This window comes from Peromyscus leucopus, chromosome 16_21 (genome assembly GCF_004664715.2).
Source record: "Peromyscus leucopus breed LL Stock chromosome 16_21, UCI_PerLeu_2.1, whole genome shotgun sequence".
Lineage (NCBI taxonomy): Eukaryota > Metazoa > Chordata > Mammalia > Rodentia > Cricetidae > Peromyscus > Peromyscus leucopus.
The window spans coordinates 27,056,570-27,082,825 of record NC_051084.1 but is presented as its reverse complement, the minus strand read 5'-3'; the positions used below and the strand labels follow the sequence as shown (position 1 = coordinate 27,082,825).

At 43.5% G+C, this 26,256-nt stretch overlaps 1 protein-coding gene across 1 annotated transcript in view; it reads right to left on the bottom strand.

The window, feature by feature from the left end:
- Positions 1-26,256, bottom strand: part of Cabcoco1 (ciliary associated calcium binding coiled-coil 1) — a 103,057-nt gene that overhangs the window by 58,682 nt on the left and 18,119 nt on the right. Inside the window, exons 4-5 of the mRNA XM_028877228.2 lie at positions 22,639-22,783; positions 16,811-16,883 (exon numbers count right to left, since the gene is read on the bottom strand). Coding sequence (XP_028733061.1) covers positions 16,811-16,883; positions 22,639-22,783 — 218 coding nt within the window. The remainder of the gene's footprint in view (positions 1-16,810; positions 16,884-22,638; positions 22,784-26,256) is intronic.

The following is a 26,256-nucleotide window of genomic DNA, read 5'->3' as shown; positions in this document are numbered from 1 at the left end:
CAGAGTGCACCAGGTTCGCAGCATTGGTGAGCTGTCTCTCATGCCAGAGCAGGATTTGGGGATGCCGCTGTCTCTGAGCTGTTTCTGCTCTTATAAGTAACTCCTCACCCGCACCCACATTCCTGTAAGTAACCCCAATAAAACCTCTTGGCTCACCAAACCGGATTTTGGTGGTATCTATACTTTGGTCTGCCATGGGCTTCCTGTCTGTGGTGAGTAGATATGTCTATTGCATCTCCAGGTCAAGTCTTGTCACATAACAAGACAACAGAGTCCTGTTCACCCACTGCAAAGAATGGAATCATACATTTTCTAGAAAGGGCCTGGGTCAGGAGACCATCATGTTAAGCGGGGAAAGCCAGGCTCAGAGAGACAAAAATGTATGCTTTCTCTTAGACATGTAATTTAGGTTTTAAAAAAAGACATGAAAGTATAAGGCCACTATTTGAGGAAATGAAGAGGACCATCATAAGGGAGGGATGAGGGTGACTATGGTGAAATCACACTATTTATTGCATAAAAATGTCATCATGAAAACTGTAACTTTCATGATTAATATACACTAATGAAGAAGTAGGGACAAAGGGAGAACACTCAAGATGGCATAGTGGTTTCTTTATACACTAATTTTGGAAGAAGCATCCCCTCTGTGGTGGCTTGAATGTCCCTGGTTCTCTATAACCTCATAGGGAGCGGCACTCTTAGGAGGTGTAGGTATGCTGGAGTGGGTGGGGCCTTGTTGGAGGAAGTGTGCCATCGTGGGGGCGGGCTTTGAGGTTTCCTATGCTCAGGATACCACCCAGTGTCTCAGTCGACCTCCTGTTGCCTGAAAGATGTAGGACTTTTAGCTATTCCTCCAGCACCATGTCTGCCTGTATGCCGCCTTGCTCCCTGCCGTGATGATAATGGACTGAACTTCTGAAACTGTAAGTAACCCCCCTCAATTAAATGTTTTCCTTAGAGGAGTTGTTGTGATCATGGTGTCTCTTCACAGCAATAGAAACCTAACTAAGACACCATCCCTTCTCCCACTGTGCTCACTAGAGGCCAGAAACCAAGTCCATTACTCATTCAAGGCAGGGGTGTGAGCTCTGCCTCCTGAGGGCAGTCTCTCCCCCTATCTTGTATATGTGTGTGTGTGTGTGTGTGTGTGTAGCAGAGCTAGGCCTAAGGGCAGCCAGCTCTGGTCAAATTACATATTGACTAATGATGTAAGGGACAACACCCTGACCACATATCAACAGTGGTCTGCAGGGGTCATGTGGCCTCAGTGAGGGTTATAGGAGTTGAGAAGACAGAGAAGACACATGAATTGCCAAACTGTGAATATAAGGAAGTTTGATTTTTGTTCAGGAATTCTATTCTACTTTTCAATTCTTAAAACATCAGCGTGTATGAATTTTTCATCAAAATTCTCCATCTCTTCAGTTGAAAGTCCTTAACCCTTTAAGTTATCAGTACTTAATAAGAGCTAAAAAAAAAAATCTACTTAAGTAGTAAATGGGTACTGTTTAGAGAGTGAGAAAGAGATTGATAGATAGATGATAGATAGAGAGATAGAATGAATATGAATGGAACCCTCTCTTTTCGTGTGTCCCAGGCCCATCTTGAAACAAGGGCACGTGACTGCTTCTGCCTTCAGAGGCATCATCCCACCAAAGCTGGGGTAAGGGAACTTGTGACATTCCACATCTGTCAGCTAATACTGCCTATTCCGCTGCAGTCATTAGAGTTTCAACCAAAAGAAAGAGGAACACCACATTCAAAACTCAAGCCCCCATCCATCTCCTCTGCCCTTGCATCATTTCTACCACTGGGCACAGCAGAGACTTGGCCACAGAGAACTTTGCTGTGTGCTCCCTCTTCATTTTGATCCAATCGTAATCTGCATAGGAAATTGCTGGAGCTCACAGTAAGAATACCAACAAGGCAGCCCACTGTGGGATGTCCTGTATGTTGTGAATAAATAAAATGCTGATTGGCCAGTAGCCAGGCAGGAAGTATGGGATAGGTGGGACAAACAGAGAGGAGAGGCTGGAAGGTGGAAGTCTGGAGGATACACCAGCCTGCTGTCCAGGGAGCATCGTGTAAAGGCAACAGGTAAGGCCACCAAACATGTGGCGACATAAAGATCAACAGAAATGGGCTGAGTATAAGAGTAATAGCTAGATAATGGTAGGCCTAAGCTAATGGCCGAGCAGTTTAATTAATATAAGTGTTTGTATGCTTATTTTATAAGTGGGCTATGGGACTGCCAGGGCTTGGCAGGGACCCAGAGAGAAAAACTCTAGCTACAGCAGCCAGCCTCCTTCTTTGTGTTTATTGTCTCCTCCCACACCCGTTGCATAATGCAGTCTTTATTGCCTATTCTCAGCCACTGGTACACTAAACATGAAGGGTGGTGGTCAGCAAATGTGGACACCTAGAAACACAGCAGAGATGGATGACTGAGCTCTTCCCGAAGAAAACAATCAATAAAAATGTATCATTCCAGCCGGGTGGTGGTGGCACACACCTTTAATCCCAGTACTCGGGAGGCAGAGCCAGGCGGATCTCTGTGAGTTCGAGGCCAGCCTGGGCTACCAAGTGAGTCCCAGGAAAGGCACAAAGCTACACAGAGAAACCCTGTCTCGAAAAACCAAAAAAAAAAAAATGTATCATTCCAGGTCCTAGGATCTTGCATCCGGCTCAGTTTGTTGATATGCACTTCCAACTTAGAGCTGGCTGTGTGATATCCATGTTGTAAACAGCCTTGTCTCTCTCTCTGTTCCCCAGCTTCAGAGCCCACATGACCTCTAGACCATCCTATCAGGTATGCTACCCTGACTAGAATTCCGGACCTTACTAACAAGACAAACATTGGGAGACTGACTCATGAGGAGAAGAGGACAAACTAGCTTCAACTGTCTTGAAAATATCCCATACTTGTATGCTCCTATACTTGTAGATAAATCAACTAACTCAATTGCCAGCCAACTCTCTGAACAGTTTTACAGAATATTACAGGAAGAATAGCCTTGTGAAGAAGCTTCAGATCTGGTCAATAGACAGTCGATTATCGCCTGCCAAGGCCTTCTGTAGGCCAGGCCCCGTGCCAAGAGGTGGTACTAGAAGAGGAAGGTGGGCCTGAGCTCGGATCATCTCCGCCTTGTCCCCTCTGGTTTCGGACAGTTACGTTATTTAGAGAGATGGCATTTATTTAGTTCAAATCTTCCCCCTAGATGATCCACTATTTTTGGTCTGTCCTTGGGAGTCCTGCAGACTAGACTAGTCCCTCTTTGAGTTACCAGTCTTTCGGATTTGAAGGCAGTTACTACATTGACTGAGAACCTCCTATTCTTCAGAGGCTTCTGCCTCATAGAAAATCCAGGTTGCTTTACCTCAAGCATTTGGAAATGTTCCCTTTAACACTTGGGCTGCTCAACAGCATGCGGCCTACCTTGGGGCATGTCTGGACACCCCAGACAGTGTTGAAAAGGCTGCTTTATCTGGAAACTGAATCTGGGATTGCTAATGGATTCTGTAGGCATGTGATCATAGGACAGAAACATGTCGGCTTTTTCCAAACTGCATCCGTTCCTCTACAGCCTGCCATCTATTGGCCAGATAATCCTTGTTTTCCAGATCTTACTGTCACTGCTCTGGACATCCTTCATTGTGGAATATTCCTTTAAACTGTGTGGATACATATCACTGTGATTGGAATCATGAAGAAGCTGACTGGCATATAGCTAGGCAGGATAAGGTTAGGTGGGAGAACCAGACTAAGAGGATGCTGGGAAAAAGGAAGGAGAAATCTGAGGGTCTTGAGGAGACTCAGGAGAAGCAGGAGATGAACATTCCATGCTGAAAGAAGGTACCACCATGTGGCAGAGGGTGGATAAGAAATATGGGTTAATTTAAGATGAAGAGCTAGTTAGTAACAAGTCTAAGCTATCAGCTGAGCATTTATAATTAATAATAAGTCTCCTTGTGATTATTTGAGAACTGACTAGTGGGACAGAAAAGTCCACCTACACTTTTTGTTGCATGATTTAGACGACTTGAAAATAGTAAGATGCTTCTACTACTCAAATAACTATGAAATCATCATCTGAAATAGAACCGTTGGCTTCAGGGAAAAAGCATGCTGCCTAGTCACATGATCATGAAATACAGCTCTTCACAAGAATGCAGGTACTTTCATAATGTGAAAGCCTCTGAAGTCAAAAAGAAAAGCAAGGGAGACATAATGCTGAATAGTGAAAATAAAGAGGACGAAGGAAAACTTTGATATCGATGCCTGCACTCTTAAAATCAAACAGCTTCACTCTGACTGTTGAAAACCTTTTCAGGATACAGAGACAAGAGCCAAGGAGAAGCCAGGCTGACCTGGAACATGGTCGACATAGAGTGACTGCTATCAGCAATCTGATATGTGCTCTGGGTCTGTTTTGAAACAGTTTCCTCCAATATTGGAGCATTCCATCTTGCAGGGAAGCTCCTTAAGCAGGAAGGTAAACAACTCAAAATAACTATGGCAAGTCCCTGAAACTGACCAGATTCACTAGGCCCCTCCCTGCCAGAGTCAATTATAAAAGCTAAGAGTCCGCCTCAGAAGTGAGACTAGCCAAGTTCCAAAGAAGAATGAGTTCAGACCAGCTGCCCGGAAGCAGCAGAAACCATCTGAGCTGCTGGGAGAGGTTTAGACCAGAGTCTCTTGCAAAGGACACTCTCCAACCTGTTGAGCTGCCTGCGGGCTGTACAGTGTGCTCCAGGTCCCCAGCTTTGTGAGTTGTCACCCCTGTGGGGTAGGTGTTGGTGGTGCAGTTGTCTCTGAGTCATTTCTGCTCCTGTAAGTGACCCCTCCTCACCCACGCTCCTGTAAGTAACCCCAATAAAACTCCTCAGTTCACCAAGTTAGACTTTTGTGGTATCCGTACGTTGGTATGTTGTGGGCTTCCTGTCTGGGGTGGGGGGACGTGTGTACTGTGTCTCTCCAGAAAGAGTTTTGTCACGCAATACAATGGGTGCCCAAACAGGGCCGTGATAGAACCAAAGATGAGTTGTGGAGGAGTGAGTGCGGGGTCCTGGCTGTGGACAGCAAAGTGTGGAACTGAGACTGGGGAGCTGGAGCGGGGAGCATCCATGGATGCTGATGGAGTTGTTCTTTCTTGTACGGTGTGTGTTAGTGTGTCTTTGTGCTATGACAGTAGTCACACAGTTCTTGCTCTGGGCAACGAGACATGCAGCTAAGGCTGAGCCATCAAGGTTAGGAGTGTCTATGGGAAGAATCCCAAGACGACAGTCTTCATCCTCGTGGTGTAGGGTGGCGCCCTTGCTTGATGAGTAGGGTCCACCACACTAATGCAGAGATGCCCTGAAAACAGTTAAGAGAGTTAGAGGAAATTTCACAGTGTTGGAGATTAGTGCGCAGGGGTTGAGACGGTCAGCAAGCAGCCTTCGTTGTGTTTAGTTGGAAATGCAATGGAGGCCAAGATGGTGGACAAGAGGGTTTCATGTATACAAAGCAGAAACTTGTTTATGTAAAAGAGTAATTGGAACAAGAAAGGGAGATGCAATCAGCATCCTCTGTGTAAGGCTGGGGTTTGCAAGTAAACTAGGAAAATGAGAGGTTGAGATGGAGGTGTTGGCTCCTTAAGGCTTAGGGGCCAGAAGGAAAAGAGAGTGCAGGTTAGATCCGTGCTCAGAAACCCTTCCTGTGATCTGACAGCTTGGAACCCATGGGAAAGTTCAAAAAGTAAGAAGGAGAACATGGTAAAAGCAGTAGGTATTACCTTGAGGGTCTGACCTTTAATAAAAAAGAAAAGAAAAATCCGTGATCCAACATAAAGATGGCAGTCTTAACAGCAGTCTGGGACCAGAAACTAGGGTGGTCAGAAAATCATTAGCACTTCAGTTTATGAAGTTGGGGAGACTTTTAAGCAAGCAGTGAAAGAGCCTTTTGCAGCCTGGCTCGTGAGGTTGTGGAACATGGGAATAGATGGGATCAACCTGACTGCTGTGGGGGCAGAAAAACTGAGTCATGTAACTACTCGAAGGCTCTGTCACCTGAGACAGTACAGGGGAAGTCAGGCCCTGATGGATGGCTTATCAGAGCCATTAGGAACACTTGGTCATCTTCATCTGAGGTTCCCACGAATATAAAGGATCTGGAGGGCCGTAAAGGAGGGGCTGGTGCTACTAAGGGAAGCAGGAACAGAAGAAGCTGTGTTAGAACCTCCGCTCACTGGGCTAGACAGAAGTGTTTTCACAGAGGAGTTAAGGAGAAGGTTGATCCAGCAGGGACTTCAAGGCTGGTATGGACTTTTAACAGCTTTGCTGAGCCCTTCCGTGGGGCAAGATTTTTCTAAGTAGGAAAGTCTTTGGCAGATCTAAATGGCTTAGACCATGTAGAGGGTTTTTATAGAGCGAGAGAGCCATGTAGAGGTTGAGAAAATGGTAAAGCAGAGGAAATGTTCTGTCTGGGTTACTCAAAACAAAGGTGGCAAGATTTGTGTCAAGCCAGTGTTCCTAAAGAGAGTTGAATTGTGTTCTAAGCAGCTTCCTGAAGGCTGGACAGCCTTGTCCCACAACCCGGTCATTGCAGAGACACACAGAGGTGAGGTGAACCCTGACCTGCAGTTCAATTCTAGTAGGTATGTTTCACTAGTTAAATGATTAGATGACTAACATGATGTGAGCAATGTTCCATATTCCATTGTAATGAGCTACCTCACTTTGAGAATACTTCTTAATGACCACAGAATTCTTTGGAGTGCCATTTAGGAGGTGGAGTAGGAAGAACAGGAGTCCAAGTTCATCCACAGCTAGAGAGTGAGTTCCTGGCTAGCCTGGGCTACATAAGACCCTGTCTCAAATATTTAAAACATGACAGGTGAGATGATTCAGAAGGTAAAGATTCCTGCTGCCAAGCTTGAGGACCCAAGTTCAGTTTTTGGGACCCATCAGCTCTTGATATTTGTCCTCTGACCTTTAGAAGAATGCACACGGTAGCACATATCCTTGCATATAGGCACACAAAATAAAATAAATAAAAATGTTGTTTCCTTTCTCCCTGCCTCGCTCCCTCCTTCCTTCCCTTCTCCATCTCTGCCTGCTTCTCTTCTCTTTTCTTTTCTTTTCTTTTCTTTTCTTTTCTTTTCTTTTCTTTTCTTTTCTTTTCTTTTCTTTTCTTTTCTTTCCTTCCTTACTTTCTCTCTCTACTTCTCTTCCTCCCTCCCCCCTCTTTTCTTTCTTTTCAAGTCTGGGTGCTGGAGAGATGGCTCTGTATTTCAGAATAATTGCTGCTCTTCTAGAGGATCTGAGTTTTGTTTTTAGCACGCATGATGGACAGCTTATAACTGGCTATAACTCCAGATCCAGGGCATCCAACATCCCCTTCTGGCCTCCATTGGCACCTGCAGACAGGTGTACACATCCACACATAGACCCACCTACCCCTGGCGCGCGCGCGCGCACACACACACACACACACACACACACACACACACAGCCCTTCTGATGAAAGGCATTTAGGTATGGCACAATTTATGTCACATTATTTTTCTACATTGCAGACAAATACACACACTCATATTTCCACCCCTTGTCTGCTTGAGACAAACTTGGGGAAGTATAGACTTAGATGAAAAGTCACCATGTTTCAAAGTTTCCCAATTGCCACTGGAATGCTACAGCATTTCTGCTCTTGCCAGCCCAGTGGGGGAGTACTTGTTGTCACATTCTCACAAGACAGAGTGCTGGAGTTTAAACCATTCAGAATGGAGGGGTTTTGATTGGCATTTCTTTCTTTTCTGGGGTGGGAGATTTGAGATAGGGTCTCTCTATGAACTCACTATGTAGACCAGGCTTGCTTTGAAATTGTGACAATCCTACGCAGTCACAGCACCTCTCCCACCACATGGGGGTTTTAATTTGCATTTCCTGGAGAACTGAGAATGGCAGAAATCTTTGCATGAGCTTCTTGGCCATTTATGTATCTTCTTGTGTAAATATGCTTTTTATAACATTATCATATTTTAAATTATGTGTATATGCCTGCGTTTGTATTAGAGTTTGGGCACATGCATGCAGGTGCCTGTGGAGGTCAGAGGGCATCAGATACCCTGATGCTGGAGTTACAAGTGGGTGAGCTGCTTGACATGGATGCTGTGAGCCAAACTCCAATCCTTTGCAAGAACAGCAAAGGCTCTGAACCTCAAGGTCACCTCTGCAGCCCCATACATGTGCTTTTGGTGTCTCCTTCAGCACACGTCTTCTGTAGTAATTTGCAAAGTGGAATTATGGAGAATATTCAGAGTATTATTCCCTTTCTGTCACTTATTTATATCACAGATTTTGTTTTAGAAGTTCGATTTTTAAATTTGTCTAGAGTAACCTCCTACCGTCAGATATAAGTTAAAATTCTGGCATAGGCAAAGACATCTGATATCTGAATGTCTTGACTTACAATGAGCTGTATTTTGACATTTCACAAAGTGTTTCATATAAAAGATTTTTTTAAATATTAAACATGAATAGTAGAAACACTTTCTTTTAAGAACACCTTCTTTATTTCTTGGTAAAGGGCTTAGTGGATAATCATTGATAATTTAAAGATTGACTTAGGTTTTTTCCACCGGACACACAAAATCATATTTTGCAAATGTGCTATTTTTAAATCAGGCAATGAAATACTGCTCCCATTATTTTCCATCACTTAATGTGGTAAAATTTTGGGCACTGGTTGAATGTAGATAGTGCCTACATGGAGCAAACCAAGAGAAGTAATAATGGCTGCTGCTGTGGCCACGTAGTGGTCTATAATTAGCTCCATGGTGGAGAGCTAGAGTTTCAGAAGTCAGCTTCTAAGGCATAACACAGCGATCGTGCTCTCCAGCAAGGGAGGGATATTGAAGAAAAAAACATAGCATTGGTAAAAATTCCTATTCTGTCTTTCCTTCCTTCCTTCCTTCCTTCCTTCCTTCCTTCCTTCCTTCCTTCCTTCCTTCCTTCCTTCTTTCCTTCCTTCCTTCCTTCCTCCCTCCCTCCCTCCCTCCCTCCCTCCCTCCCTCCCTCCCTTTCTCCTTTCTTCAGTTAAAAACATCTCTTAAGTTGCACAATGAAGGAATAATCACTTTGGATTGGCAAAGAAATGCTGGGCAGCAAGTGAGGCTTTATCCATCCAGGCAGAGGGGAGCGGGGAGATCTAATTACCAAAAGCCCAGCCTTATTCAACGACCCCGCCACAGAGGTGCTGAGATGGATGCCGCAGTGGTCCAGGAGGGCAGAAACACTCCAGTGACAGGCTCAGGGGCCGAAGCACCAGGTGAGCTGCTATGGAAACCGTCTCTAAATTATGCGCCTGCCATTTATCAATTGTTTGGCCAGAGACAAATTCCCCCCAAATTTCTCTGAAAAGATTGATATTTAAGGGAGGATGATTATTTTTCAGAGCTTGGAGGAAGAAAAGGGTGAGAGTGAAGTTTGATGAATTGTAGGCTGGCGCATCGACCACTCTCTTTAAGTGATAGATTCTCCAGTCACTTTGTCACACATGCCAGCCAGAGCAGATAAAGTTATTTCAACACAACAATTTCTGATGGATTTTTCTCAGTACACCCCATTCCACTGGGTCAAACGACAAATTACATGCTGTGCGATATTCTCTTCCAGCAGCTTGCTAATGGGCTAATTCAAGACAGAAATCGCTTCCAAGAATAAAAACATCATTTGTGTTAGTTTAGATATTATTTTAAAAATAGTTATTTCGGTTTTTACTGTGTATATATTTATGTGTCTGTGTGTGGGTAGATGTATGTGAGTGTAAGCGCCAGAGGTGGCCAGAAGGGGGTGTTGGATCGTTGGATCCCCTGGAGCTGGAGTTATAAGGTATTGTGAATTAATAGGTGCATTTCATTTTCAGAAGGGGAAAAAAAAGACATTTGTAGCTGCCCTTCAATTCCTCTTCCTCTCCCAAATCTGTCCAGACGTGAATGCTATGTACACTGCTCTCTTTTCCTCAAGACAGTGGATACAGTGGTTGTTATGTAAGTTTCCTGTTTTGTTTATTGAACTTTATACTTTACAGAAGTAAAAGAAAATTTATGTTCCTGTCTTGTTATTTTCTCCCTCAAATTACAATGTCATTAATACCCATAATTTGAGTGACTTTTGAAATAAGAGAGAAAAAATGTTTCCTTTATTTTGTTTTTGCTGACGAGTATATGCTCAGAACATGAAATTATATCCCATTGACATCCGCTGAGTTGGAAGAGCTCTGAATTCCTGTATTTGCTGACCTTAAGTGGTATTATTTTGGGATTTGAAAGTCTGCCAAAGTATAACTCCAGGCAAGGTAGACACTTAGGTGTATTTATGATTCTCTTTAAATGTCTCTGTACATCTATCACGTGTATAATAGTCATATCCGGGCACAGTACTGCTTGTAAAAGCAGGGTTTCTGCCAGTGGCTTTGTGGGATATGCTATGGCCTGCATTGTAACCACACATGCTACAGTGTGAACAGTTTCCATGGAGCTACACCAGGAGCCCCAGGAAGCATCTGAGTGTCAGAGCACCTCCTGCAGAGCAGTAAGCCTGCTGGCTCTTGGGGTTAACCCTCAAGCTGTCTACCCATCTCACTTCAGAAGTTGGGAGGATGACTGAAATGTACCAAATCTTGTGAAAATTTTCACCTCCCAAATGCCCATGTGTATATGTAGTATCAATGCGCGTGTGTTTCAACCCACATGTGTGCATGTACACATGTGTGCACATGCACTCATACACGACAACCTTGGAGAGTGCCTGTGATTCAAGATCTGCTGCGTCATCACGCTGATGCTGAACTTGAACTGCGTAAATATTTTAAGACCTGATACAGAGCTCATGATCCAGGAAGCCAAATTTATTTTTTGTGGGGGGAAATTTGGGATGTTACAGGAGAATGCCAGCTTTTTCACTCTATAAGTGACTCTTCAGCTAGACCCAGTTTGTAGTTAAAAGTTAAATATGGCAGAACGGTTGTAAAGCATTTAAATTTATGGGCTGAGAATGCACCAATTATTTTTCCGTTCAGCTTTTCTCTTGTAAAACTCCGGGTAATGTCTCTCTGACCGACTGCCTCTCTGCCAGGATGTTGACGGTGAGTATGAACATAGACCTGCTCTTAATTTACAAAATGTGCCCTCTCAGAAATGAGCTAGGAAATATTTTCTTCTTGTACAAGTGGTACACAAAGGCATTGTGGGGTTAAGCACCAGCATCCGTCTAGAACAGAGAGGGCAAAAATGCCCCTTTCTACTTCCCAGCCAATTCCCACTTATGCCCTGCTACCCAGAGGCAAGCTACCGCAGTGTTCACAGTGACATCCATCTGTCCTTTTGCTGTTGCACATATCTGCACATCTTCATGTCTGCCTGCCTTTAAAACAAGGCCCCAACACTGTCCATGTGCTTCTTCACTCCAGTATTCACAGTTTCTTCCCAGAGCTACTCACATACCCGTGCCTAGCTAAAGGTATTCCTTCTAAAGATGTCTTGGCTTTCTATGACATTTTTGTCTAACCATTTCCCCTTTTGATTTGGCCATTTAAAAATAAATTTTAATTTTGTGTTTTTGGGTGTTTTGCCTGCATGGGGTCTGTGATCCAAGTACATGCCTAGTGCCTGTAGAGGCCAGGGAAGGTTGTTGGGGACCCTGGAGCTGTAACTGATGGTTGTAAGCCTCCATGTGGGAGCTGGGAATCAAACCCAGGTCCTCTGCAGGAGCAGCAAGCCTTTTTTTTTTTTTTTTTTTTTAACTGCTGGGCCATCTCTCTAGCCCCCGATGTGGCAATGCTTTTAAAATCTTTTATCTTTTATGATTTGTATATGTGTGTCTGTATGTGCATATGGGTACAGTGCCCAAGGAGTCCAGAATAGGTCATCCTATACTGGAGCCGGAGTTAGAAGTGGTTGTGAGCCACTGAAATGTGTGCCGGAACCTGACCTTTGGTCCTCTGCAAGAGAAGCAGGTACTCTTAACTGAGTCATCTCTGCAAACCCCAATTTGACAAAATTTAGCTGCTACAAACTCTGCATTTTCTTTTCCCATATTTCTCTTGTCTGGCTTCCTTTTACATATTTTATTATATGAACTATTTGTAAAATCTTTTCTTCATCATTAGAAATTTTGAAGTGTTTTTTTTTTTTCCTCCAAGAGACTTAAAAAAATAACTGATTTATTTCATCAAACAGTCAAACTGCCTGACATGGTGGCTCAGACCTGTAATCACATTTGGGAGCATAAGGCAGGAAAGTGTGAGTGTATTGAAGCCAGCCAGGATTGCAGAGTGAAAGGCATTCTATTTCAATAAACCAACCCCCACAAAAAAAGCATCTTCTAAAAAAAAAAATTAAACACCTGTGTGTAAACATAGCAGTTAGAAGTCTGAGGCAGGAGGATCTCAAGTTCTAGGCTAGCCTGGGCTACAGAGTGATACCTTGTCTCAAAAAAATAATTTAGAAAATCAGGTGTCTCATTCTACATTAAAGACAAAAAACATGTTTCCTTCCTTATGTTTCTCACATTTTAACAGTTTTGTAATTTAAACTGAGCACTTTACATGGATTTCATTGTTCTCTTCCCTCTTTCATATTTATGCACTGCTCTCCCTAGACACGTATTTTTAAAACTAGGGAGAATAAATTCCCCAATCCAAGTAAATCCAGACCTAAGTATAGTGAACCTTAGCCCAGGAGAGGGTGGTACAACCAATGAGAGTGGGCAAAGACCTTCCCTTCAGAGAAGCAATGGGAAACGGATGGACAGATGACTTCTCAACAGGAACTATGAGAGCCAGGAGACAATCCAGTAACTTTCCATCGTGCTAAGCAAACAACTGCCAATAAAATACCACAGGGAACAAAATTTTTCTTCAAAATCTAACCTTTTAGGAGCTAAGGAGATAGGTAGGTCAGTGGAGCAAGTTTTGCTGCCCAGACTCAGGACCTGAGTTTGATCCTCGGATGCACATAAAAAGCTGGGCATGGTGGCACATACTTCCAGTGCTTGAGACAGATGTGCAGAGACCCAAGGCTTGCTGGTCACCCAGTCTACTCAGCGAGATCTAGGCCAATAAGTGATCGTGTCTCAAAGATACAGCTGTGCTCTCTGCCAAAGTCAATGTGCTGTAGTTTTTGAAGAACATCTTTTCTTTTAGTATAATTGTTTGAATGTGACTACTCCATCCATAAAGACCTCCTGCAGTCTATTTATGTTTTCTGTGCTTGGGGACTTCAATGTGTGGTGGGTACTAGTTATGGGAACATTGTTGCTATCATCTGGAGTGCAGTACAATTTTGGTTTAGAGGAGACAGCATTACATATAGTTGATTTAAATACTCCAGAGAACCATAAACTGAAATTTGGTCCACATAAGGACTGATTTTTTTCAAAGGTGATCCTTTGGAGTCTGGCACACAACTCGTGGGGGTACCTCACTTTTTTTTCCTGTTCCAAGTGTCCACCAAAGACCCATTTCTTATTTTCTAAGTCTCGTTAGCCTCCTGTAAAATTAGACAGCTGCTTGGGTAGAAAGCATCACCAAATGCCAGGCTTATCTCTGAGAGTCATGCCTTTCAAAAAGATATATTAATTATTTTTAATTATGTATATGTGTTTGGGCATGTGCATTTGAGATGAGTATGGGTGCCTGTGGGGAGCAGAAGAGGGCACCAGCTATCTCCTGGAGCTGAAGTTATGGAGAACTGTGAGCAATCTGATATGGGTGCTGTGGACCTGAACTAATGTCATCTGCAGAAACAATACGCTCTCAACTGCTGAGCCATCTCTCCTGCCCCACATTCATAACGGTTTGACCTATGGCAGCGGAGAGCTCAAATACTTAAGTTAAAATCATATCTTGTCCTGTTTTTCTACTTGTTTTCAGTGGAAAGGTTAGGGCAAGGTAAATTATAGTCTGCTGATACTGCATGTGTCTGCCACTGGGGAAGGGACCTTTAGTCAGCCGAACTCACTGTAGAATTTTGTACAAGGTGGAAATCTAGCCTATAGACAGTCATCCCAGTTGATATGAAATGCTGTTTTTCTAAATGCTCACATATGCCATGTGCTAGAAATCTACACATACATTAAGTTTCTATCTAAATTTCATACTAAGGATAATGAACAATAATGCTCAATCTAATGTTGAGAAATCAACACAATCACAGACCTTCCCATAATAGATGCCAGGGTATCTGACTGAGCTTGGGCCTCTTCCTTCAAGACTACACGTGCATCATCTACCTTCCCTTTAACTTCTCCCCTCCTCTGCTCTCTTCGGAGGTCATTAACGATACTTTTTGAGCCCACTTGAGCAATCCAGAGTAATTCTGCCCCCTCTCAAATTCCTCCACTTAATCGAATTCGCAAACCTTTAAACATTGATGACATTTTTACAAGTTACACGAATTAGCACGTACTCACTGCCAAATGCACAGCCAGCTTGTGCTCAAACGCCTGATGCTCTCTCTCCACTAAGCCCTGCTTATGCGCTGGGCTATTTCCCTAGTTGTTGGAACTCCGGCACGTGGGTCTATTTTTTTTTTTTCATTACTGTAACAAAATATTTGAGGCAGACTAACTTCATAGAGAAGAGAAGGTATTTCATATTTCTAGAGATTTAATTGCAAGTTGCTCACTGCTTGCTTTGGTGTGGCTATGGCGAGTTCCTCCTGGGGCATGGTAGACGGTGGCACAATGACAAAGACTTTTGGGTGGCATCCAGACATCAGTGAGAGAATAGGTTTCACAACCCCTTCTGAGGACGCTCCTCTCCCTGGGCACTGCCCCACTAAGGATGCCATCAGCCTCACCGTGTCATGCTGGGGATCAAGAAGCCAATATGGATCTTGGATTGACACTCTTAGACCATAGTCACACCACTCCAATGTGCGCCACACAGTGCACTTGGCATCGAGTCGTTTTTATCTATCGTTTCCTCCTTTTCTCATTTTTATTCCCTTCTATTTTAATGTTTTGGGATTCTACATCTTCCATGCAACACATTCTCACATAGCCAGGTTGGCTCATTGCATCCCCGTGACACTCATCAGAACCTCCCATGTTCCCAGCAAGTGAGTAGTTAGTGTGAGAAGAGTCAGAACTCGGAGCAGTTCAAAGATCCAGCAGGAACAACTCACAGATGGAATTCTACGAATTTATTGGGGAGCCAGTAATACTCGGCTTCTATCTTTTTTGTTTGGCACCCACTGATCAGTATTTCCTGGGACAACTACATAATTAGTGGTTGAAAACTGGGGGCATTCTGTGTCTTTTTTTTTTTTTCATTTTCATTATGATCTGGATATGTCTACCAATAGAGACATGGGCGTTTTGTTATAATCCTCTATCTATGGTTAAGAAAGAAACTCAAGTTTATCAGAGTGGTCTCTCATTTGAGCCCAGGGCTTTGAGGCCAGCACAAGCAGTCCTGCAGTAGTGGGCCAGAATCCTGCCTTTTTCCATGAATTAAAAACCGTATATTTACACCAAAAGTCATCAGTGACTTCCAAGATGCCACTAAGTCCTCTAACATGATACCTGCTTTTGTCCGTCCTTTACAATTCTATGAATGTGCAACTCTGGAAGACCCAACATCCTTCCCTGAAGTACATTTTTGTCACTCTGACCATGTGGCAAAAACACAAGAGACAATGAAGCAGCCGGTCTCTATCTACTTCATCCGTGGTCCCTTTCATGCTCATGGACATCATCTAATCTTGTCCTCGGAGTGCAGATGAACAGAGAGGAGACAAACTCAGACATGCTCTAAACATGGATCTAAACATCTGCTTCTGCTAATGGGGGACTATCACCACACAAGTTTTCCTTAGTAGATCAGATAGGGTAAGAGTCATCCCATCTGGTACCTAATCCGAGTAAAGTTGGTTAGATGGTGGGTTCTCCTCTCTACTTTTCTGGCCAAGACTGTGCCTGTCCCTTATCCTTCTAGGAGGCAGTGGAGCTGCTTCAGGAGATGGGGAACTGTCAGGAGCACCTTCCACACATCTTCCTCTCACTGAGCTTGTTCCCCACTCGGGATTCACTTCCAGCAGCTGAACTTGTCTGACTTACCCGAGAAGGGTCCCCCATCGCTTTGTAGACAATTTACTGCGACACCTCCCTTCCATCTGTCACCTAATTGGTTAGTTAGGACTAATTTCAGGAGGACTGTGTCCTGTGTGATGCTATAGGCTGTCACATGTTAGAGAAGTAGCAGATGACCCTCTCCTTGGGGAACATTCCTGTTGGGTTGCTTGGCTATCCGAACCCACAGGAAACCCCGAGGAATCTGCAGGATGATGGATGTTTGTGTAACTGAAGCCAAAATTTAGTAAGAGGAGCTCAGTTGAAAATAAGAGGGGGGGGGGAGACCCTTCGAGGCTGCAAGTAGTGAATGAGCCCAAACCCGAAACACAACACAATGAGTGCAAGCTTGCTTCAGTGGAGAAGTGAGGTTTGATGCTGGAGCAGAGGGGAAATAATGCAAAATCAGAAGAGACAAGCTGGGCTGATCCACCTGAGGGTTTCCTGATTTTATTTGGATGGAGACATGAGGACCCTACTCAAGGGAGCTTTGTCATACAATCCATAGATTCCTAAATATGTGATTAACGGCGCTCACATCATCCAAAGATCTTATTTTCTTATGAAGAAGCTCACCTGGCATAATTACTCTTCATAATTATTTCACTGAGTCTATCAGGACTGGGAGTTGCTTTGAGCAGTTCCGTATTCAGATGGGCTAAGTGGTCCAGCCACTCCGCCCCATGTTACTCACCTCGGTTCCGATGACAATTTCTTCCCTGGTCGAGTTGAACATAAACTCATAGAGCCTGTAGTGCTGAAATAAGCTGGAACACAGAACAAACATGGAACAAGCATGAGAGAAGAGAAAAATATCTGAAGGTGTGACTCACAGGAAACGGGGATTGGCCAAGCCAGAGGAAGTCAACAGAGGTGCAGAAATCCATCTCCTTCATTCCGAAGTAAGCTGCCCGGGAATGCTGGGAGGTTCGAAGTTTGCTTTCTTAGACACTGACAGGACAGCACAGGATTTAGGAACGTGTCAGCAGGTCCGTCTGTGACATGAGGGGTTGTGGGGTGGGTGCTCTAGGGTAGAGAAGCAAGAGTGTGTTTCCTAGTTTGAAATGTAGCTACTAACCCCCCCAACACATACATGCACACACACACACACACACACACACACACACACACACACACAGACACACACACACACACACACACAGAGTCAGCTGCACAGTCTCCACATCAATTGTGCTTTGCTTTAGATCTTACTCAGTCCTGGTATGAATGAGGCTGGATTTCTATATCCATTATGCCACGCATTGCCAAAATGTTTCGAGATTTAATCGATCTCTAGAAACCCCAGAAAAATGACTTGGCAAGGTCTAAAATTTGTTTTTAAAATGTCCGATTTTCCTGCAGAATGTGTGGTCACACATCAAAGGCTGGCATATGTTTATTCAGATCATTTCTTCTCACCTGAAAACTAGGTGGTCAGTGACCATGGACTACAAGAGGTCCGAGTCACAAGCTCTTGCAAAGAAATATTTCTAGGAAGTTAAGAGCTTGGCGATGTATCTTTGAGAGTTAAAAATGTTACTGAAGGGCTGACTTCTAATATCCTGTTTGTGATAATATTTGAATTTTTCTAATTCTCTTCCTGCTGGTTGGGAAAATTAATAGACTCATAATACAGCAAAACGCCCGAGAACAAAAAAAAAATGTCTTCGTGGTTCTCTTTCACTCTGGTGCCTTCTGCTATTTAAGAAAATTGATTTTAATATAACTGAGAAATTAACATTTGCAAGAATGTAGCTACAGAGCATGGGTAATAATGGCTTCTCCTGGATGCTGTAATGGATCAAAGTTTCAATTCATTTGAAATCAATGAAGAAATCCTCAGGCAGCTGGGCCCCTCTGAGTTACATTAGCAGTGGGGCTCCGTAGGAGTTCAATCCATTAAAGAGGGGTGGCTGTGTGGGCCCAGTCAAGTTTCCTTTCTTCTCTGCAGCCATTGAATACTTGATTTACTCATCAACATTCACAAGACTAACTTAGCTTTTGACATTGCTTTGATCTGTTGGCTAGAAAAACACACGAAGATTAGTGAAGTCTGATAAGTCACCGAAGCAAAAATGAAGTCAGCCTCCCCCTCCTTTATATTGGTGACCTAGAGAGAACTGTAGGGTCGAAAACATCACACTGACAATAACTGATTTTGGCGTATAGAAAAAAAAAAATCAAAGGCCATATTTGGGAACCAGCTTGCGATCCTGTAAATGAACTAGAGAAAAAAAAAATCCTACTTTGTCCATCTTGTGCTTGACACGGAACATAGGGTAAAACGTTTCTACTCTGCAACGTCATAATCTTTCAGTCTCTATGTCCTTGTTATATAGAGGGATAGGGCTGTCCTATGTCTGCCAAGAGGGAACTTAAGCCGTGAAGACAGTATCCATGACTTGGATATGATGGTCAATTGGACCATGACCAGGATATATACCCAGGGGAAGATGCCTAAGGGGACACTTCCTGAGGGACGGGTCAAGTTCCCTCCCTGTCTCTCTGCACCCTCCAGCCTCTCCAGGGAGCTAGTAGGTGCCTCACCTGGACAGCAAGTGACAGTTCAGCCATGGAAATGCATTTTCTATCTCTTCCATTGGACTTCTGTCTGACTCAAGCTTCTAACTTTTGGGTTAGACCTCGAAACAAGATGGAATAAAAATGGTCTGAGCTGTCTGGCCGGTGTCACACATTGTTTGGCACAAAATGGGAGTGAGGCTAATTTTCTTACAGTGGGATATGTGTAGTTCTCAGGGAAGAAGAGTATTCAGTGAAAAGAGGGTAAACAACATCTGCATTTATAAGAGTATGCAATATATATATATATGTATATATATAGTATATATATATATTGCATAAGCACATAGCTCTCCCCTGCCAAACCCTGTGTGTGTGTGTGTGTGTGTGTGTGTGTGTGTGTGTGTGTGTGTGTGCTTGCTCAGATTGCATCAGCAGACAGCAGTAGTACCCCATACTCGTGTGGAAAAAGAAATTTGGTTGTAGTGTTTCTAGAGATATACCATTTAGACTAAAGTGAAAGTATTTGAAGAAATGTAATTTTATTGACAAGCTAAGTTTCCTACTGTGTGATGATTTCCTCCTTTTAACTGCCACATCCCTTCCTAGAAGGAGAGTTTTACGGAACTTAGGCTGACAATAAGACTTAGAAGGCTGAGGAGATCCTGAAACCAAGGGCTCAAGAACCCCAGAAAATGATGAGATTCGGAGGCCCCCCTCCAGGGTTGTATAAGCAATAAGCAATCGCTGGAGAGGGCAGCATCACTGATAAAGCTATCTGTCATGTTCTGCGGGGAGCTCAAAGGATGTGGCTTCCATGATGTCAGTGGTGCTGGGGGTGGGGGTGGGGTTCATCTGTCTTTGAGTCTCCCATGCCCCCAGAAGCAGTTCTCATAGACTCATTATTTCACTAAGCTGGACTGGGCAGAATTAGTTCTTTGGTCTGTCTGTCTGTCCTCTGGGGGGTTAACAGGCATTTGTTCATGCCTCCCCAGGAATAGTCGTGAAATGCACATGCCATGGGCCTTGGGCGAGTCTCTTAAGTTGAGTCTGGCTTTCCGTGGTTGGATCAACAGACTATCAGGGTGAAAGTGAAACGCACCTCTTTAGATAGTTTGGTTATTCTTCATATTTATAAAACTTAATAATCGTTGGAATGAATATGTTGTATAATTTCACTGCTACTAAATTTCTCCTTGTGAACCCATGAGGGATTCTGAACAGTTGTGGAAAGGCTCATACTGTTTCATACAACTTCATTATCAATTCCAGATATCCTAATCACTGATACTTTATCCTTTGTGTAATAACTATATTTAAATGCATAGCTACTCTACAATCACAATGTGGAGATTTAACAGCATTACATCTGGATTTTCTGTATTTAACTAATCTCTTTAAATATTCTTTTTATTAGGAGATCTAAGAAGGGGCATGAGGAGCTGTTAAGATGTACATTGATGAACATTGCCTGGAGAGATGAGTTGAGACAGGGTAGGGAGCTTGTCCCTCACCTTCAGGAAAGGGATGTGGCAGCATGTGTGGAGGCTTTGATGCTATGGTTAGCTATGGGACCCCATTTGCATTATAAACCTGGGCCTAGGGCTCAGCTGTAAAATCCCACCCTGACCCAGCAGACAAGCGTAAGTAGCTAAAGAAGGGAGCCAGAGCAAGCGTCCATGGTTGACTTCCCCTGCCCAGGCACTCTCATGCCATAAGGGGCAGAAGGATCTTAAGGCACAGATTTTCATGTGCTTGCTGGTGCATGCATATGCATGAGTGTATGTGTCTGTGTGTGTGTGTGTGTGTGTGTGTGTGTGTGTGTGTGTAAGTGCAGGTGTGCACATTCCATGGTGGGTGGTAGAGCTGAGAAGACAACCTTAGGCATTCAGCTTCACTTTCCCTTTTCCCCTTGTTCTAGAATATGGTCTTTCTTGTTCACTGCTGCATAGGCCAGGCTGGCTGGTCCAGGAGATTCTCCCCCTACCTCCTATCTCCTTATGTGTCCATCCAGGCTTACAGACACTCCTGGCTTTTTGTGGGTTAGAAGAATCTGAACTTGGGTCCTCTAGCTTCTGTAGCAAATGTTTTACCCACAGAGCTATTATCTACCCAGCCCCGAGGGGCAGGTTTCTGTCCATTTCCTCCTCTTCCCCCAGTGGAGGAACTTCTCTACTTCTCTTGCTCTAAAAGCTATGGAGACTTGTATGGCTTTCAGTGAGACTCACACAATAGGAAGCATGTTTTGTACTAAAAAAAAAAAAATCACAGTGTGTTAGATGCTATCTTATAAAAAGTACTGGATCATATGCCATTATTAAGCCATCACAGAAATCAGTATATAAGCTTTATCATATTAAACACACTAACATTTATAAAGCTGCCAGACAACAACTGGGATCTTTGCCAAGTGAGTCTCAAACCTGTGTAGGACATCAGTGACCCTCTGGGTGGAAGGATGCTAAATGTAATGTTGGGAAGTAGTGGAGACACAGTTGAAAGCAAGAGCAAAGAGACTGTGCAGAGAAACGTAGCTGGGAAGAGGCAGATTTTCATCTACTGGTGTCATAGGATTTGTGACATCTCAAAATATCTCTTTGTAGATAGGCATGCCTCTCACACACACTTTGTGACAGGCTCCAGATTTTAGCCTGGGAGATGGCTCAGCACTTGGTGAGCATATCTGAAGACAAAAATTCAGGTCCCCGGCACCCATATAAATGATGGGTAGGCATGGTAGACCACCCCTAATCCCATTGCTCAGGAGGTGGAGACAGAGTTTCCTAGGGATGGGCTGGCTAGTGGAACATGCTGAATCAGAGGGCTCTGGGTTCAACTGAGAGACTCTGTCTCAATAAATGAAGTGGGGAGCAATTGAGGAAAATACTTGAGGTCAACTTTGAGCCTCCAAATACATTTGCACACATGTGTATCCTTACACATGTGTGCCCCTATATAAGCAATCACGTGTGCACACTACACATATACAGGCAAAAAATGAAACAGATTTCTTCCTAAGTGATGAAGAGTCACTGATATAAACATACTTCCACTCCATCCACAATTACTTTCTAAGTAGAAGGTAAGTCTTAATAACGAGTTAAACTGGCCATTAGTTCAAAATATCTTAGGGTATTTAATAAACTTGATGAAGTATGTGACTCTCTTCATTTTTTTTTTTTCTGTACCAGGGTTGAGCATATAATTTCATGATTGGTAGGGACAAACACCTTACCAAAGAGCTACAGTCCTAATCCTTTTTGCAAATACTTTTAGACAAGGTCTCACTAATTTGCTTAGCCTGACCTTGAACTCATGCTGTTGTGCCTTAGCTTCCCCTCCTAGGGATTACAGGCCTCTGCCATAAGGACTTACAGCTCTTTCATTGCAAACACAAATCATGTAAAATCAGCTTTTGAGTAGGAAAGGAATGTTACTCTTTAAAATGTAAATGTGGCTCGTTGGATGGACCAGCTACTTAAAATATAACCAAAATTATAGTTATAACCAAATTCAATTCTGTTAATACAAGGCTGTTGGTTACAGATTCAGGGACGAAAGGCAGTCCCCAGTAGTGATTACAGGCCAGATGAAATCACAGTGTCACTCAGGAATCATCTTTATGAATGCAGTGAGACAAGTCCTTGCTTTCCTTTGTTAGATGGAAAAGCTGAGTATTCTCTACTTTGGAAAAAGTTAATTTTGTGCTCATGTAGGTGTACGGGTACATCTGTGCTACTACCATGAGTCAAGGAACAGCTTGGAGGAGTCAACTGATGCTTTCGGTCTATTATGTGGGTCCTGGGGATAGAACTCGGATCATCACAGCTTGGAGGCAAGGGCCTTACTCACTGAGCCATTTCCACAGCTCGACCGTCATCTACTCATTGAGTAGTTGTTGTGCAAATTCTATAGCCGTCCGAATTTACTAAAATCTAAGTTATCTTTAATAAGTGTTTTCTAGAAGACATGGAATGGAGGATAAATGAACACAAGTCCTACCTGATTTTCAGGTAATCGGTGATGGCGTTGGCTTCTTTGACATCAAAGACATGCGGCTCCTCATTTTTCCGTGAACGATTAGGTCCGATCTCCGCCATCACTTCCCCAAGCCACTTGATGCTGTCCTCTAAGGACATGTGGAGTGCTGAAAACAAAGCCGGGAAGCCTTTCTGTCAGCTTGATAGCCATTGTGGGGGGACAACAGTCCAAGATGTCCGAAATCTGCCCAAATTTCCCTTGCCCAGCATTTGTGGAGAGAGAAGGTGAAGCCCTTGTTTCTTTACAACAAATTAATAATTGCTTTTTGCATGAATTCGTAGTGCTTGGTCTACCCATCATTATGATCATTTATGTAAGTGGTTAGCTGGACAGTTTTTGTTTCCATTTTCAAGAGCAAAACCACAAATATCTAAGCACTACTTTTAAATGGAAAGGAAAATGTTAAAGCTGATTTTAAGGGAAAAAAGAAGGGAATATAAAAATTAGAGACAAGGTGGTGAGGAGCCCCAGTTCATGGGTTCAGCCACTGTTGACGTCAGTACTGAACTGGGGTGGGGGAGGCCAGTGAGTAGAGTCCCCCTGTTTCTTGGCTATAACTAGGTGTTATCATGTGAAAACTTGGCTGGAAGATTTTTGATAGGAGTCAAATATATTGATATTTTCAAATTCATCGTATTTATTTTTACATTTTATTAATTTCATCTCTCTCCGTGTATCACATGGTTTCTGTGTAGGTAAGAGTAAGATCTCAGAGAATTGGTTCTCTCCTTGCACCTGTGGGTTGCCAAGGACTGAACTCCGGTCATCAGGCTTGGTGGCAGATGCCTTTACCTGCTGGGTCATCTCATTAACCCTTTAAATATCTACATTGAAAATAGGAATTTTGGTATAAAATATCACCATCACCAAAGAATTCAAAGCTATATGACCCGTTTGTCAGACATTTGCCTTTGAGAGACTGTCAAACCTGGATGAAATGACACAACTTCCTCATCACGACCCACAATGAGCAGCTTGGTGGTTCTAGAAGATTCTCAGAAAGCTACATATAGACAACAACAAAACACACGTGCGCACAACAAAGCAACATTTCTCCACAGGCTATGTCCTAGGACACTTGTCCAGTTAAAAATGAAGCTTAAATATTCATAACTTCAGACTTAATTCTATGGTGTCTTTGGTGAAAACATGCAGGTCTGTTGTCCTTTTTGATTGGTTGATTGTGTTTGGTTTCTCTTGTGGCAGCTAGAATAACATCTCTGTGCTCTCTCCCCTCCTGCCTTGGAGACTGAAGACAGGCAACTGGAATATCCAGAAAGTCTTTCCTGACACTGGTGGGTAGGAATGCACAGGGGTGGCACCAGTGGGTGGGCATGCACATGGGAGAGAGGTGGCTGGCGGCAGCGTTGAAAGGTCTTGGACAAATGTGTCTGGGCCGGGTGTCAGGAGAGGTGACGCTCAGCTGCGGTGCCTGGCTGAGGGCTTGAGGGGATTCTTCACAAAGGCTGCAGTGCCGAGCTGAAGACCTCTTAGGAAGCCATCCGTAAAGATCCTACTTCCTGTACTAGCATGGAGTGTTGTAGGATGGGGATGGAGACAAAGATAAACTATGAGAATATAGACTGAGAGTTGGTTCTGCTACATCTAGAGTAGTGGCGTCAGGCACCTCTCACCTCTCCAGGAACGCACATTTGACACATGCACTGGATGTCAAAATCACTAATATATTTTTTAGGAAGACATTACAATCATCAGCTTATAATTACTTTGTTCAAATTTTCTATCTGTAGCAATTAGAAAGAAATGGAAAGTAATTGAACCCCACTGAGCACTGCAGTGAATGTGCCTGGTGCTGGGGGGGAGGAGCCCTTTAAAACGCAGTACCCGGAAAGGACTAGGGGTAGTTCTTATGCAGTCATGCCCTCCTACGGGTCATGGTTATCACGTGAGTTGCACAGAACTGCAGATCAAGGGCCTTTTGTTTGTTGTCTCAGGTGAAACAAATACTAACTGTACATTTCTCTTTTCACAATAAACCTTAAAAATAACCCCACAGTTGGAGGGAATTTGGGAAGAAAAGATGAGTACAATGAGAACAGCTCATAGTAAATCGAACTCATTCATTGGAGATACTGAAAAGAAGTTTATTTAAGATGATTGATTTGAATTCTGGACGAAAGTATGGCTGCCAAACACAGAATGCATCTGCTTATAAGACTGTTGCTTGTGCCGACCTGTGGCTGACTCTTTAGAACTGTGTTTGTGGAGCCTCCTGCCTTACTGGAGATGACTGCTTTGAAAGCTACAGGTGTGACCCTTGCTCTCAGTTAACCGAAGTCCCGCAAGTGGCGTGACCGGACCGAGAGGGACTGAACCAAATTCACTCTGGGAAACTGAGGCGAGGAAGGAGACTCTAGATTTGTAACCAGTTAGAAAACTTGGGGTGGGGTCAGGGAAAGGCACTTGCTGGCTAGTCACCGGTCTCGTCATTTTGTCTTTCGAAGAGAACTCCTGCATCCAAGATGCTGGTGCTAGTGTGGCAGGCAAATAGGAAATGCACAGGAGCCCCTGGACAGCCAGACTCTGTGTGTGTTCTTTTTTAGTTGATGATTCCTGCACTATTTCAGCATGTATCAGTTTGTATTCTACTATGAATGTGCTGTTTCCAAGGTATACTATGTTTTTCATCTAGTGTGCCTGTACTATTTCTACTGAGAACCAGCTTCAAGCGAATTCCACATGTGCTGTTTGTAATGTGTGGTGCTTTCTGGCCCTTTACATATGTGCCCTTCCTAGCACGTACCCATTTCTGGTCCTTAACATATGTGCCTTCCTAGTGTTTACCCGTATCCCTTTACACATGCACCTTTTCTTTCATGGACCTGTTTCTAGTCCACTATATGTAAATGGCTCTATATACGTGCCATTCTTAGCATGCATCATTTCTCATCTATCACATGGGCACTGGTTTCTAGCCTTCTACTGTGTGTCTATTGTATTGGTTTCTATTGTATTTTCTTTGTTGTTTACTCTAAGTTTTTCCCTGTGCCAGTCATGTGGGATGTGGCATCAGGACAGACCCTTGTTTGCTGAAGTTGACCTCATCTCAACTTCAGGAATTAACCAAATCCCTCAGAATCTTATTCATCTCTCTCTCTCTCTCTCTCTCTCAATAACACATAAATTATTTGCTGTGGTCTATTTTTCGGGGAATGCTGACACAAAAAAAATCTAACTTGTTGAATAAATGTGACTTTTTTTTGCAGAAATATTTTCTGCCTTCAGCAGGTGCAAACCACAAAAGCAAAAGCATGCTCTTTAGATAAGTCTCCGAACTGTACTTTATATCTTTGAGATGATCCAGTGTGATTTGAGGTGGGCTCTCAGCAGAAAGGCTTGTAGACACGCAACACAGTTTTGGGGCAAGGATCAATTCAGAAACCCAGATGTCCAAAAGTGGATGTCCCATGGGCTGGGCTGCTTGACAACCATGAACCTGGGCTGTGCTCCGTGGCTGGAGCTATGGTGTAGGGTGGCACGATGACTTCATGTTCAGGACCCCATGGTCCCTTGGTTTAAATGTAAACATCCTTTACCTCCTTGCTGTGGAAACCAGCT